General features: G+C 40.6%; 1 protein-coding gene across 6 annotated transcripts in view; it reads right to left on the reverse strand.

Moving 5' to 3' along the window:
• Positions 1 to 3,369: 3,369 nt before the first annotated feature.
• The window catches only part of LOC116035275 (zinc finger protein 516), a 54,404-nt gene continuing 44,454 nt past the window's right edge, over positions 3,370 to 13,319 (reverse strand). For 2 of the 6 annotated variants that reach the window (XM_031278278.2, XM_031278277.2), the window contains exons 4-5: positions 12,669 to 12,773; positions 3,370 to 7,298 (exon numbers count right to left, since the gene is read on the reverse strand). In XM_031278278.2, the coding sequence (XP_031134138.2) occupies positions 7,054 to 7,298; positions 12,669 to 12,773 (350 nt within the window). In that variant the 3' untranslated portion in view covers positions 3,370 to 7,053. Of the gene's footprint in view, positions 7,299 to 9,773; positions 9,845 to 12,668; positions 12,774 to 13,319 lie in introns of all 6 variants that reach the window. The other 4 variants (XR_004898535.1, XR_004898534.1, XR_004101314.2 and 1 more) reach the window with 4 other exon arrangements.

A 13,319-nucleotide genomic window follows, 5' to 3' on the forward strand; every position in this document is an offset into this window, starting at 1 on the left:
TTACATAGAATTTGCCATTATAGTAGAGCGTATTAAGACTAAGGTATGCTTGAAATAAACCAGTTTGTACAAAATGTTGCCTAACCCCATAAAGGCAAACATGTTTATAACTGGTACAAATAGCCACTATCGAATGCGGGGTGAAAAGCTGTCATATCGATCAAAAGGGGGTAACAGCACACATTTTTTTTACAATCTCTCCTTGAAGTTATTCTTAGTGTTACACTCGTTTGAACAAGAAAAGTGATTAAAGGGTTTTTGTGAATAATGAAAGAAGAGAGATTGAGAGTGTAAATCCTGCCAACTTTCTTATGCTGCGTGAAATGGGCTTGCTTGTCAGATTTGGTTTCATAAAAGTTACAAAAATTGTCAAACACAGCCCCATCAGATCCAACGTCGAAAAGCTGTGGAGGAAGGAGGTTTCCTACGCTGTTCGACAATGCAAAAAGTATTTATTTTGAAGCATACTGATGCCTTTACTGTTCCATGGACGTCTAAATGTTGTTCTAGGCTTTGTCACCTTGATCAGAATATGATTCTTATCATAGTCGTATCAAAATCATTCAAATATACACATAATATCTGCCACAAGTAGTGTCAATCCAAAGATCCTGTCTCAAAGACCCATATCGGTTGTAGTTGCAACCACACTTAAATTAGCAATACACATGCATCGAAACAGGTACAAAAAAACCTTATACGTACATGTTCTGCTCAAAGGCAAAAGTTAAATGTAGATAAAGCCCTGTGGTGACATGTCTTTAAAAGCAAACAAACAACTGCTTTATTTTGCGACATAAAGAAGTAAAATAAGAAAAGCATATAATGCTGTGTTCTCCACCACACCTATCCATCAAATCTGAGTCAGCCTGACGTTCGGCGTATTTTCCGTCTCAGTCAGTCATTCAGTCAGTCAGCTTCTCTCTGCTGTGTGACAGAAAGAAGTGATGTCAGCGAACAGGTTTTCCAGGGAGCTCAGGGCCGTCACGTCTGCCTTCGCAGTGACTGATGAGGTTAGGAAGAGTGACGGGCAGCTGCACTCTTTTCTCAGCCCGCGGGCCTGCCTGGCATTAACGTTATGTGCCATGTTCTCAGAGGGAACCTGTCATTCACCCGTCGCTCAAATCGACAGACAGATGGTGCACATAGACACTGAACATGAAAGAGACTGGCAAAGCAGCAACGAATCCCTAGGTGGCCCTTCGTAGTTGAAGGGTGAGGGTTTCTCATCACCGTTGCTTGGCAGCTCGACTTCAACCGCATAGCCACACATGGACATCAAGGTGCCAACGGGCCCCGGACGAACATCAAAGTCGCTATCCATCAAACATGTCACATCTTATGAAAGGGAACAGCTTGCAGTATGGCTAAGGTCTGATCTGTTTTCACCTCATCTTCATGAATCATGACTACTTTCTTCTGCAGGTCGTGGAGGTTGTGTGTGGAGCCAAATCAGAGCCACAAGATTTAAGAAAATAGATGCAATATTGTCTAATGTATAGACAATCGGTAACCTAATTGTTTTTAGCAGTGAGAAAAGTTTTTCTCCAAGGATGGCAAGTTTGATGTGAGGGTGGTCATACTTTATTGCCACAATAAGTTACACTTACATAGAATTTGCCTTGGTGACATGGTGCATACATAAACAAACAAACAAACATATTAAACATTAAAAATGCCAGATAGAGTAAGCAGCACCCTAAGACAAAGTGGTCAGACGCATCCTATTCACCCATCCATCTAAGCTGATACCTATCCCATTATTTTAAAGGCAGTGAAACATCCTGGACACTGGATACATTGGTCACACTAGTTAGTTTGTATCCATGTGAAGTGGGGGGTTCGAAAAATTGATAACATACTAAAAAAACTACACCAGAAATTCCTTAAGTATACTCTGTGTGTTGCGCATATGTGCATTCACCCCGGCTGGAGTTTGTGGGGAAGCCTTTTGATTCCTGATTATGTTATTTGTGTTTAACAGCATTTTTGATTGCTTTGTGGTCGTCGTATGAGTAAATGTAACTGGTTGTTGTGAGTTTGTTTTTGTTTCTTTGGTAATTAGGCTACAAACATTTTTGACTATATATGATGTAGGGCTGCAACTAACGATTATTTTCATAGTCGATTAATCTGTTGATTATTTTCTCGATTACTCAATTAGTTGTTTGGTCTATAAAATGTCAGAAAATTGTGAAAAATGTGGATCAGTGTGTCCCAAAAGCCCAACATGACGTCCTCAAATGTCTTGTTTTGTCCACAACTCATATTCAGTTTACTGTCACAGAGGAGAGAAGAAACTAGAAAATGTTCACATTAAAGACGCTGGAATCAAAGAATTTTTATTTTTGTCTTAAAAAATTATTCAAACGGGTGCCTGGGTAGCTCACCTGGTAGAGCGTGAGCTCATATACAGAGGCTTAGTCTTCAGTGCAGCGGTCGCTGGTTCGATTCCCACCTGCGGCCCTTTGCTGCATGTCGTTTCCTCTCTCTCTCCCCCCTTTCATGTCTAAAGCTGTCTTATCTAATAAAGACCTAAAAAATGTCACAAAAAAGTCAATCAAAGTAGTTGGCGATTAATTTAACAGTTGACAATTAATCGATTAATCTTTGCAGCTCTAATATGATGCAGCATCCTGTCGTACTGCGCAAAAGTGATGGCTTCAGTCACCGTGTATTCATGTCTCTGCAATAGTGTATTGAAACTCTCTAGGTGTTGAGCCTTGTGGTAAATCACTTTATTCCACACGATATTACCCTAGTGTCATGGTGACATTTTTCGAAGGTGGTGTATTTGCTGTAGCATAGTACTGAAGGCCCAGGTGTAAAATACACGGCCTGCCACGTATAATCTTAACATATAAGGGCCCCATTTAGTTTTGCACGGGGGCTTTCCTGTTACAAGGTGACAATGCTAACCATATGGTATTATTAGGGTACAATTCCAAGAACAGTTTCAACTGTTAATTTGAAAAGATAAATTGTAACAAAGTAAAAATGTAGGTTTAACAGGGTTTTGTGTACAGTAGCTGCAGTCAGGGAGGAATTGTGGACATGAATATTGAGGATTGATAAACCACTAAAGCTTGTGTGCACAGTGCCGACAGTAACATGATGACAGCGAGTGACATGGCAAGAATAAGTCGTGTGAGAGACAAAAGAATACAAAGTATGCTTAGTTTTTAATCTCGTCGATATTCAGAGACGGTGCGCTGCATTGCTCTTTGTAAATTTCACACCGGCAGTGTGGGTAAAAAGGAAGAAGAACATTTGCAAACTGTGAATCTGTGAAGCTTTTTCATCTAAACTTGGACGTGTTCAGTCCCAATGTCTGCGGTAAATTTAAAAACAAACAAGCAAAACCAGATGAAACAGCGCCAACAGGTGCCATTTTGTGTGTCTTTATTGTGGACATGACATTACATCTTTTTGAAATGATGTACAAAAGTGTAACAGAACTGAGAATGGCTCAGACGAGGTAGAGCTTTCACATCGGCTTGCTGGCATGAAAACTACACAGTATTAAAAACAAAAACAACCCAGAAAAATCAAATTAAAACAAACGCTCCTGTCTGCCTCTGTCCTCTAATCCTTTTTGAAGTGATAATAAATACAGATATCAACCAAATACATTTGGAATAATAATGTCTTCTAAGGTAAATTAATCATGAAGTTCATAACAAAAAAAAAAAAAAAAAAAGCAATACGGACACAAAAAATACAACTTAAGAAGCATGATAATAACCCAACCAAAAAGAAAAAAAGAACAATACCTGCCAGCCCCTCTGGGAGGGCAGCCATGACTAGCTACTGAACAAATCCTACAATTTAGCGAAGAGAAAGACTAAAAACATACTCTTACATCTTTATGAAAAAAAATAAGCAGTGCTGTGCCTAGCATTATCAAACTTTCAATGGGGAAACAAAGCTAAAAAGCTGGGCCACACAGCCGTCACAGAACAAATCTTTTGCCATTAACCTATGGAATCACCCACACAAAAAGCCTCTAAACCAGAAATGACATTTACGTGTGTTAGCTGACACCATCAAAAGACATTCTCAAAGAAACCTTAGCTAGGATGGGACAAAATGAGAACGGTTAAAGCAGTAACCTAGTCTAAGAGCACTAGTAATGCCATTTGGTTTCTACCGCTGTATATAAGGGTTTGGTAATTGTGTGAGAGTGGATTACAGATATACACTTTATATTACATACACTCACTCCTGCTTCATAGTTTTTCTAAGTCACACTTCGGAGTACAAATTCATAACTGAGGAGTTAGTCTTAAAGGGAATTCTGTACAACATTGGTATTAGTACTATACTACCTTGAAGGCTAGAGTATCCGTTTTCAAGTATTTTCACTACCCACATCTTCAATACACACATTTGTGCATTATTAGGCATATTCAAGCACACAATGTATGTATGCATAACCCAACAACCCACTGGTATAGCAACCATTTCATCATCGTGGAAAAACTACTAAGATCTCAAAATAGATGGCAGGTACAGTACTCTGTATGCTCTGTCATCTTTTAACAGGTTTGAATTTTGATTATATGCATACAAAAATGTCTCCACAGTTCCACTCTTGCTCTGTACGTCTGCGCTGCTTTTAACTGTCTTGCTGTTCTTCTTCTTTTTCTATCTCCTCCGAGCAAAGAACAGTCGGGGGGGGGCGTTGTATTTGTTTGGCAGAATAACTTACTGCACCTTTAAAACAGGCTTTTAATCGCGAAGGAGGTAGGCTAGTATACAAAGCATAGAGGGAGGCTGGAGTACGTATACAGTATGGAGAGGTTTGAAATGAATGCACGTACACACACATAAATGCATACTCTCTCTCACACACACACACACACACACACACACCTGTGTTAAGGCTGTGGCGGCTCTATGATTCAATAGGCTTCAAAACGTCTCCATCTAAACTCTCTGGAAGCCTGACATCCTGATCTCTGGCTGCTCTCTCTCTCTCTCTCTCTATGACCTCATCACTTTTTCTTCCCAGAATGCAATTCTTCACATCACCATTCAAAAGACTAAACCTGACAGTATGGGAGTTTTAGTCTGCTTGAATGCTTTGGTAACAAAATCAGCTCTTTATCTCTGATAGTTTGTTCTGTTGAATGTGCATGCTCTGTTACAGCGGACATGTTGGATTTTATGTCGTTTTTATCTGTTTAACCAACCTGTCACTTTTAAAGGAATAGTTTGGCACATTTTGGGGAAATATTCATTTAATTGCAGAGATTTTGATAAGAAAAGAAGATCAGATTAATACCACTCTCATGTTTGTCCACTAAAAATTCAGCAAGTGGCCGCTTAGCTTAGCTTAGTTTAGCTTAGCACAGACTGGAAACGAGGAAACCAGCTAACCTGGCTCTGAAATTCTCTTCTCAAATTGTTTAATTTGAGTCACTTTTAGAGCCCTGAACGGGTTAAACTTTTCACTACTTTACAAGATGAGACAAGTCACAAAAAAGAAACCTAACTTTGTGAAGAAGAACTTTGTTTGCTTCTCTTCTATCGAGTATCAAGTATCTTGTAACCCCTCTGGTTACATTGGAGCTAAGGTATTTAGTGCTGCTGACAGGCTTCCTACCAGAGATACTGCGGTATTTTGGGTACCAAAGCTTTCATCTCTTAAAAACCAACAGGCCAAAAGGTCAGTGTTGCCCTTTAGCAATATGAATGAAAATGTTGCTGGCTAACACTAATAGTACCATATTCTCTTTTGCAAGCGCACAAGTCAGAGTTTAATCAGTGCAATCCACAGCCGAGCTAGCATCTTCCTGCATTCCCCACTGTCAGACTAACTCAAAGTCAGAAGTGTCGGAAACACTCTTTATTAAGATGGAGTTATGGAGGAAAACTGCCTCCACTCAGTCCCTTCCTCTTAAATGGACAATAATTGAATGACCATAAAATTGGTATGCTCATTTATATTGGCTATTAAAAACGCACACTCTTTTTAATGAGCACTAAAGCAGACACCCCCATTAATGCTCTCTCTCTCTCTCTCTCTCTCTCTCTCTCTCTCTCTCCTTCCAATCATCAGCTACACAGCCTCAGAGTGGTCACTGCACTTCTAACATTACACTCTGGACTGGAGGGAGGTGAGTTTTGCACACTTGTGCACACATGCACACATGCACACACTCACACACCCACACACACACCCACACACACACACACACACACACACACACACCAACCCACACACACAGAGACGCAGACAGATGCAAGTCTTCATTTGCAAATTGACTGATGAACTGCAGAGCATCTTTTTTCTCATCTCATCTCTGATGATTGGTGTCCTGAGGAATGCACGAACTCTTATACAATAAAGCTAAGAAAAAAAATGAAAGGGGGGCAACTACAGCAGCCATGCAATGCCACAGTCCTTAATCAAAACACGAGCAGTTGCATTCAAGTTCAGTTTTTCCACTTCTCTTCATAAAAACGTCGCTTTTCTCGTAAAGCTGCACTGGGCAACTTCAACTCGTTGGTGCCTCCGGAATGGCAGCAAGAGGCAACTCTTTTGAATTTTGAGGGCTTCTATATTCAGAAATCCTTGAAAGGTGATGTAAACTACACACAATCTGCTCAGTGTTGCCAATTTTCAAACTGAATTAGCAAAAGATCGATCCTTGGTGAGTCCAGCTTTCCTGCTGAGGGGACACTTTTTTACTCTTCATTTCTTCTGTGCAGAGAAAATAAAATGTCCCACCTGTGTGCACATCTGACACTTTTTTTTTGTTTTGAATTTCCAAATGCAGAATTTCACCAGAAATTCTTTCCGTTAGTAGATAAGACACTTTTCTCTGCTGCTAAAATTGCCTAGCACAGCTTTAACTAGCTTCTTATGTAAAAAAACAAAACAACAACAACAACAACTACAAGAGCCTTCATTGTAGATAATTATTCTAAGGTCATTAAAGGATGATGAGTGGAGAGGACTCCTCTGATTTTTTTAGGAATGGCGATAGTGTTTTTAGGTTGTGTGATTCCCTGACTAGTCTGGTCCCAAGTCCAGATCCCGGTCTATCAGATGGTCTCCTGTTGTTGTTGTTGTTGTTGTTGCTGTTGTTGATGTTGTTGATGTTGTTGGGGCGCTGGTGGTTGTTTGGCAGCCAGCGCTCCTCGCTCCTCCCGGCTCAGTAACAAGCTCCTTGTGTCTGGGTACTGGCTGTTGTCAAAAGGCATATGGTGGACACTCTGGACGTGCGTCTTTAGGTTCCCTTTCTGAGATGCTCGGTATGGGCAGAGCTGGCAGAGGAATGGCCTCTCCCCTGAGGAAAACACACACAAAACACACATTAGGTTGAAAGGTTCAGGTAGAGGCCAGAGAGGAAGGCATACACAAGATTTGGAGAGGACAAGACTTTTTAGAGAATGCTGAATAAACAGGAGATTTAACAAGACACAACGGCGTAAACTCAGATGAGAGCTGCAGTGGAAACAAAAAAAGGAGGCAGAAACAAACAAAGACACAGACAAGCATAAACCGAGACACATGATGGCATTCGACTGGAAATAGGGGAATATCATGCAGGACAAGAGCAGCGTTCACATTTAATTTTTTTTCCTTTTTTTAACACCTCATTTCACTTAAAAAGTTAACTTTGCTTTTCGATCCTTAATTCAACAAATGTATTAATCCCACAAGGGGAAATTAGTTAAGAGCAGCTACAGGCATAAACACACACACACACACACACACACACACACACACACACACACACACACACACACACATAACAGCACACAAGCCTACATATAGGCCTACACCCTAGAGAGTAGATAATTAATAATCAAATAATTGATTTCCATTTAAAAGTCGAAATTGCAGAAGGGATAAATGACTTAGAGTGGCGATTAGTTTTAAAAGCAGATCAAATATAACGACGTCTTGATGGCAACAGAGAAAATTCACTCTGACCCAGATGGACGGACTCTTTCTTTCTCTTTCCTGCCATCTGGAGAAGAGCTCCACACATCCCCTGTCTGAACAGTCCTACTTTTGTATTTCTCTCAATCACCTGGGCCACCCCATGCCATGCTCCCCCCTCCCGCCCCACACACACACACACACACACACACACACACACACACACACACACACACACACACACACACACACACACACACACACTACTCTCTCTCCTAATTAGACTGACCTACAATGGCACAGACACCTCTGCAGAAATATATAAAAAATATAAAAAAAATAAGAAGACACTAAGCAACATACACCTGAACAAAACAAATGAGATTGCCATTTAATTGCACCTAATTATCATTTTGATAAATGGAAGAGTATCAAAGCGGGAAAACAAATGACTCCCTGTGCCCCTCCCGCACCTTTCTCCCTGAAGAAGAAACAGGGAAATATAGCCGTTATCATACATCATCAGAAACACAACGGAGAGAAAGAATGGGAGGGGGTGGCGAGGTGGTTCTTTTGGGGATTGGGATGACAAAGAGAGAGATAAAAACAAAAAAGGTATAATTAATCACAAAAATCAAAAAAAAAGAAGAAAGAAAAACAGCTGGAGAGACGGCGAGGTTAGACGTGAGAGGAAAAGCGAGAACCTCCACGACATCGTCCTGCGAGGAAACATCGCCGACGGGACCGCTGCACTACATTATAATAAAGGTTATCGTCACCGTAAAGCAGCGTCAACACTACATCTAATTGGACCCCTCCGCCGCGCCTGCTCCCATCATTCATAGTGTGCGGTAAATCTGAGTCTCTCTGTGTGTGTGTGTGTGTGTGTGTGTGTGTGTGTGTGTGTGTGAGTGAGTGAGATATGTGTGTGATTAATTAAGATGGAGGTGCAGGGTGTAGAAACCGGCTCTTTCCGAATGTCAAAGCAGAAGAGATTTACTCCTCTGTTCCTCCTCTGTCTCAATGACTGACTCTAAAAACTCTTTAAAGACATTAGAGAAACTACAGGGAATGTGTTTGTTACGTGTTTGTGTGTTAAAAACCCATTTAAACTTTTCGTGTTCATACAACAATTACTTTCATTATTAATCAATCTGCCCTTTCTTTTCTCATTTAATTGATTTTAATGTTAGTTTGTATTAACTGCTTTTATGAAGTTTGAACTGATAGGCTGAATTACTGTTGTTTTATATGAATTTCTAACAGAAAAAAGTAAAAAAGTTACCGTTGGACATTACAAATTAGATTTACAAATTGAATTTACAAGTTTCATTGTATATATTTAAAAGTGCGAATTCAGTCCAGCCAAAGACAAAACCACACTTGAATACAAAGAAGTGATGCAACCATGTTTTGAAAGAATCTGCAAGAATAGTGAACAGTGTTAAAAAAAAAAAAAATCAATTATTATTGTATAAAGGCTTTAAGCTGAATTTATCAAGCGTCTGGTAATGTCTTCTCAATTAATAAAGGAACCACTAACCCTTCAAGTGTAATTAAAACTAAAATTGAAGTTTTTTTTTTCAATGAGACGACTGTGATATGTATTACTGGATACACACACTAATGTCAGGTGTGATCCAGCAGCATGTGAAAGTGCCAGGTGTTAATGCCGGATGCAGAAGGTGTCAAATGTGACTGTTACACATGAAGAAAAAAAAACACACACACACACACACACACACACACACACACACTCAAAAGGATGGGGGTTGCGGGGTTGACACAGACGAACATGCGGAGGTGAGACAAAAAAATAATACGAAACGTGCAGAAGCGATGAGGGAGCCCAGTGGTTAGCCATCGTGCCACATACTTGTTTGGGAGCTTCAGAAGCGGTGGTGTGAGCGTCAGTACCTCTGTGGAGTCCGTTAAAATCAAACCCAACTGTGGGGGGAGAAGGAGGATGGGAGGGGGGGGGTGGAAAAGGAGGAGGATGGGGGGGGGGGGGTTGGCATTCGGTTAAAAGCTCTACCAGATCCACACAAGCATTTTCCCTCCCCCCTTCCACCACCACCCGCACACAGTAGCGTTTGCCACCAGCACCCTTGTTAATGGAGGGGAGCTGGCAGTGATGATGGTGGTGGTGATGATGGTGGTGATGGAACCTGGTGGAAGCAAGTCTGTGATTTAATATGACGCATGTTAATAGAGGCCTCGGGGTGGCTGGCCTTTTCTGCGTGTGCACGTCCAATGCTGAAGACAACCATCGGTGACAACATTAATTACAGCCTCGGCGAGTGTTTACCGACCCTATGCATGGGCGTGTGTGTGTGTGTGTGTGTGTGTGTGTGTGTGTGTGTGTTTACCAAAGGGCTTGGGGGGGGGGAGCTGAGCTGAGCGTTGCATCACTTACCATTTGGCCTCTGTCACTTAGAATCACTGGCTGTGTCACATATCATTCACACTCTCTATAAAGAAGCTACTTATCTCACTGTCTTCTATGATCACCGCCGGCCCGGTTGATGGACATGACAGGACAGGAGAGGGAAGAGGAAGGGTGGAAATGAAGAGGGAAGAAGGCAGACCAATGGGAGAGGAGAGGGTAGACTGAGAGAGAGACTGTGGGTGGCGAGAGAAGAGGAAATGAGAGGAGAGACGAGAAGACTATAGAGGAAATAAGAACAGGAGAGTAGAATAAATGACAGGAAACAAGAGAGGAAACAATAGATAATGTGAAAGAGGAAGAGGACAGGAGAAAGTGCGAGATGAGACAAAACAGGGAAACAAAAAAAGAGGACAGGAGATAGAAAGGGTTGAAATGGGAGGAAACAAGGAAAAAGGAAAGGAAAAGAGTGGAAATAAAGGGATTGAATGGAATGGAAAGGGCACTAAGGAAAAGTAGAAGAAAAGGCAGGATGTCTAAATCAAGCTGTTTAGAGAATGGCATCGGGTACGCATGCAAATGGACTCTTAAAGTTGGCGTGGACAAATGCTGTTCTGCCTCATTAGAATGCGCAATTCCATCTCTCTAATTGACATGTGATTAATAATGTATAAAATTTGTCACAGGTCAGTATCCGGAGCAAATCACGTTTCAGTTTAAAAAATAGAGACAGCTGCCCAGCCCAGGGCGGGGAAGGACTCACAGACTGGCTGTCACACTCAACTGAACAAAAAGATCTGTTTTGATTTATTTTGGAGAATGCAGGAACATAGCGGACGTATGGACAGTCAGACGATGAAATATTGTTGAGAATGTGAATCCCCATGCATATATTCTCTATATCTCATGCGAGTGTTTCTAAGTTGAATAAATAGCTGTGCGGGTGATGATGTGTGTGCGCAGGTGTCACGGGAATGAGTGACTGTTGAAGGAAAAAGTGGGAACATCTAGTAGTACATGAATAACAAGTAACTAATAAGGTTGTTCCACAGGTTTAAGCAGGGTGCTGGACTTGTGAGACAGTGTGCACAAATTCTTGTGTGCTGAGGTTGTTTGCCTGTCCGCCATACCCTTCCCTTTTAAATAATTCTAAAGTTTTTGTGAGTGATGCTCTTGCAACATGTTTCTTTAAAAAACTATTTTAGTTACTGCATATGACTTTAAAAACTCATGTTAAAGGACTTGATTGTTCTGTTTGGGTTCCTGGAGACCCTGGACCTGATTTAACAGCACAACTAACATACCTAGCAATGTTTAATCATCTTGATACCATATCCACGACGTTCCACTTCCAGGATTTCTCCGGTGGCGCCGGAAATTCCGCTGGATGTCCTTCTTTTCGGCCAGATTTCCGTTACCTTCCGCTTTCTTTGTGTTGGCATTTTAAACTCCGGTGGATTTATGAGGACTATGGTTAACTGTTCCTCAGATCTCTGCAGGGTAAATCCAGACAGCTAGCTAGACTATCTGTCCAATCTGAGTTTTCTGTTGCACGACTAAAACAACCTTTGAACGTACACATGTTCCACCAAAACAAGTTCCTTCCCGAGGCTATTTTGCAGCGGCACCGTCACTCCGCCCAGCGCTTAGCACCGCCCAAGAGGATTGTGATTGGTTTTAAGAAATGCCAATAAACCAGAGCACGGAATGCTGTGTGGACTAGCCAGACCCTCCTCCGCAGCATCTGTGGAGGAAGGTCTGGTAATGCGAGACTATCTTGATACTAACTTATAGATATAGATTACACTCTTTTAAGAAAATTGCTTGTAAACATGATTTTGAACGTATGAAAATTACGTCAGTTTTAATATCATGTAACTGACCCCAAACAGAAGTAACGGCGCAGTGCAGTGTAGCATAAAGTACATTTCTTTGTCTTGAAATGACTTTTTTTGGCAAACATAATAGTAATAATTCACATACTATTTGTTTATGCATAGCCCATATAATATATAAAACATGAATTATTTCCTTATTTGTTGTAATACTAAAGCTTCATGCTCATTTTCATATTTGGTCACTTCAATCAAATGTGCAAGCTCAGTTTTAAAATACTTTTCTACATACTGAGTTTCAATAAGGTCAGAAGAAGAAAGTATATTTTAAGAGAAAAGGTAAATGCATTTATTATTATTATTTTTACGCATACAAGCCATGAGGAAGTAAAGCTAATTTCAACAAAACGCACCGGTTAAAAGCTGTGATCTAGTTGATCAAAATGAGCTGTTTCCATTAATTTGTCTATTAATTTGCAACTGGAAGTATGTGTAATGTATGAGATCTGTGTTCCTTTGAGTGTGTTTGTGTTTGTGAGTGTGTTTGTACCTGTGTGGGATCTCATATGAGTGCGCAGGTGGCTGGGCTGACTGAAACTCTTCCCGCACTCATGGCAGAAATACTGTCCCTGCCGCATCAGAGACCTCAGCATCCCTGATTACACACACACACACACACACACACACACACACACACACAGAAAAGAGAAACATACAATTAAACAAAGTACTAAATAGCAAATTTACATCACAGGTTTAACATTACAGTGGTCAAAACAGAGGTACGATATAAATCGAACATATGGGATGTACTGTTAGCAGATACAGCTGTGTTAAGATAGTTCTAGAAGTTATTATTATTATTGTAAGTTATTCGAAGTCAACTTTTTTTTATTTATTTAATGAATGAATCCATATCGCAAAATTCTAAGTATGTCTTTCTTGCTACACCCATTTATATCTCAGCATATGTTTTGCCAAATTTGGTCTTGATCAAGTGTTGTCTGTGAACAATGCCACTCTCTTAAAGACAGGTGAGTTTAAAACATAAGCCCTTTTTGGCACAGGTTTCACATATGGAATCTTAATTTCACATACCAAAAGACAAATATGAAAAGCGGAAAAAAAAGGTGTTCAAATTCAAAGGTGTGAGCTTTCCTAAAAGAATTCCTAACTTTTTTATTTCTTTCTTTTTCGATAA

This window comes from Sander lucioperca, chromosome 10, assembly GCF_008315115.2.
Source record: "Sander lucioperca isolate FBNREF2018 chromosome 10, SLUC_FBN_1.2, whole genome shotgun sequence".
In the NCBI taxonomy this organism is placed as follows: domain Eukaryota; kingdom Metazoa; phylum Chordata; class Actinopteri; order Perciformes; family Percidae; genus Sander; species Sander lucioperca.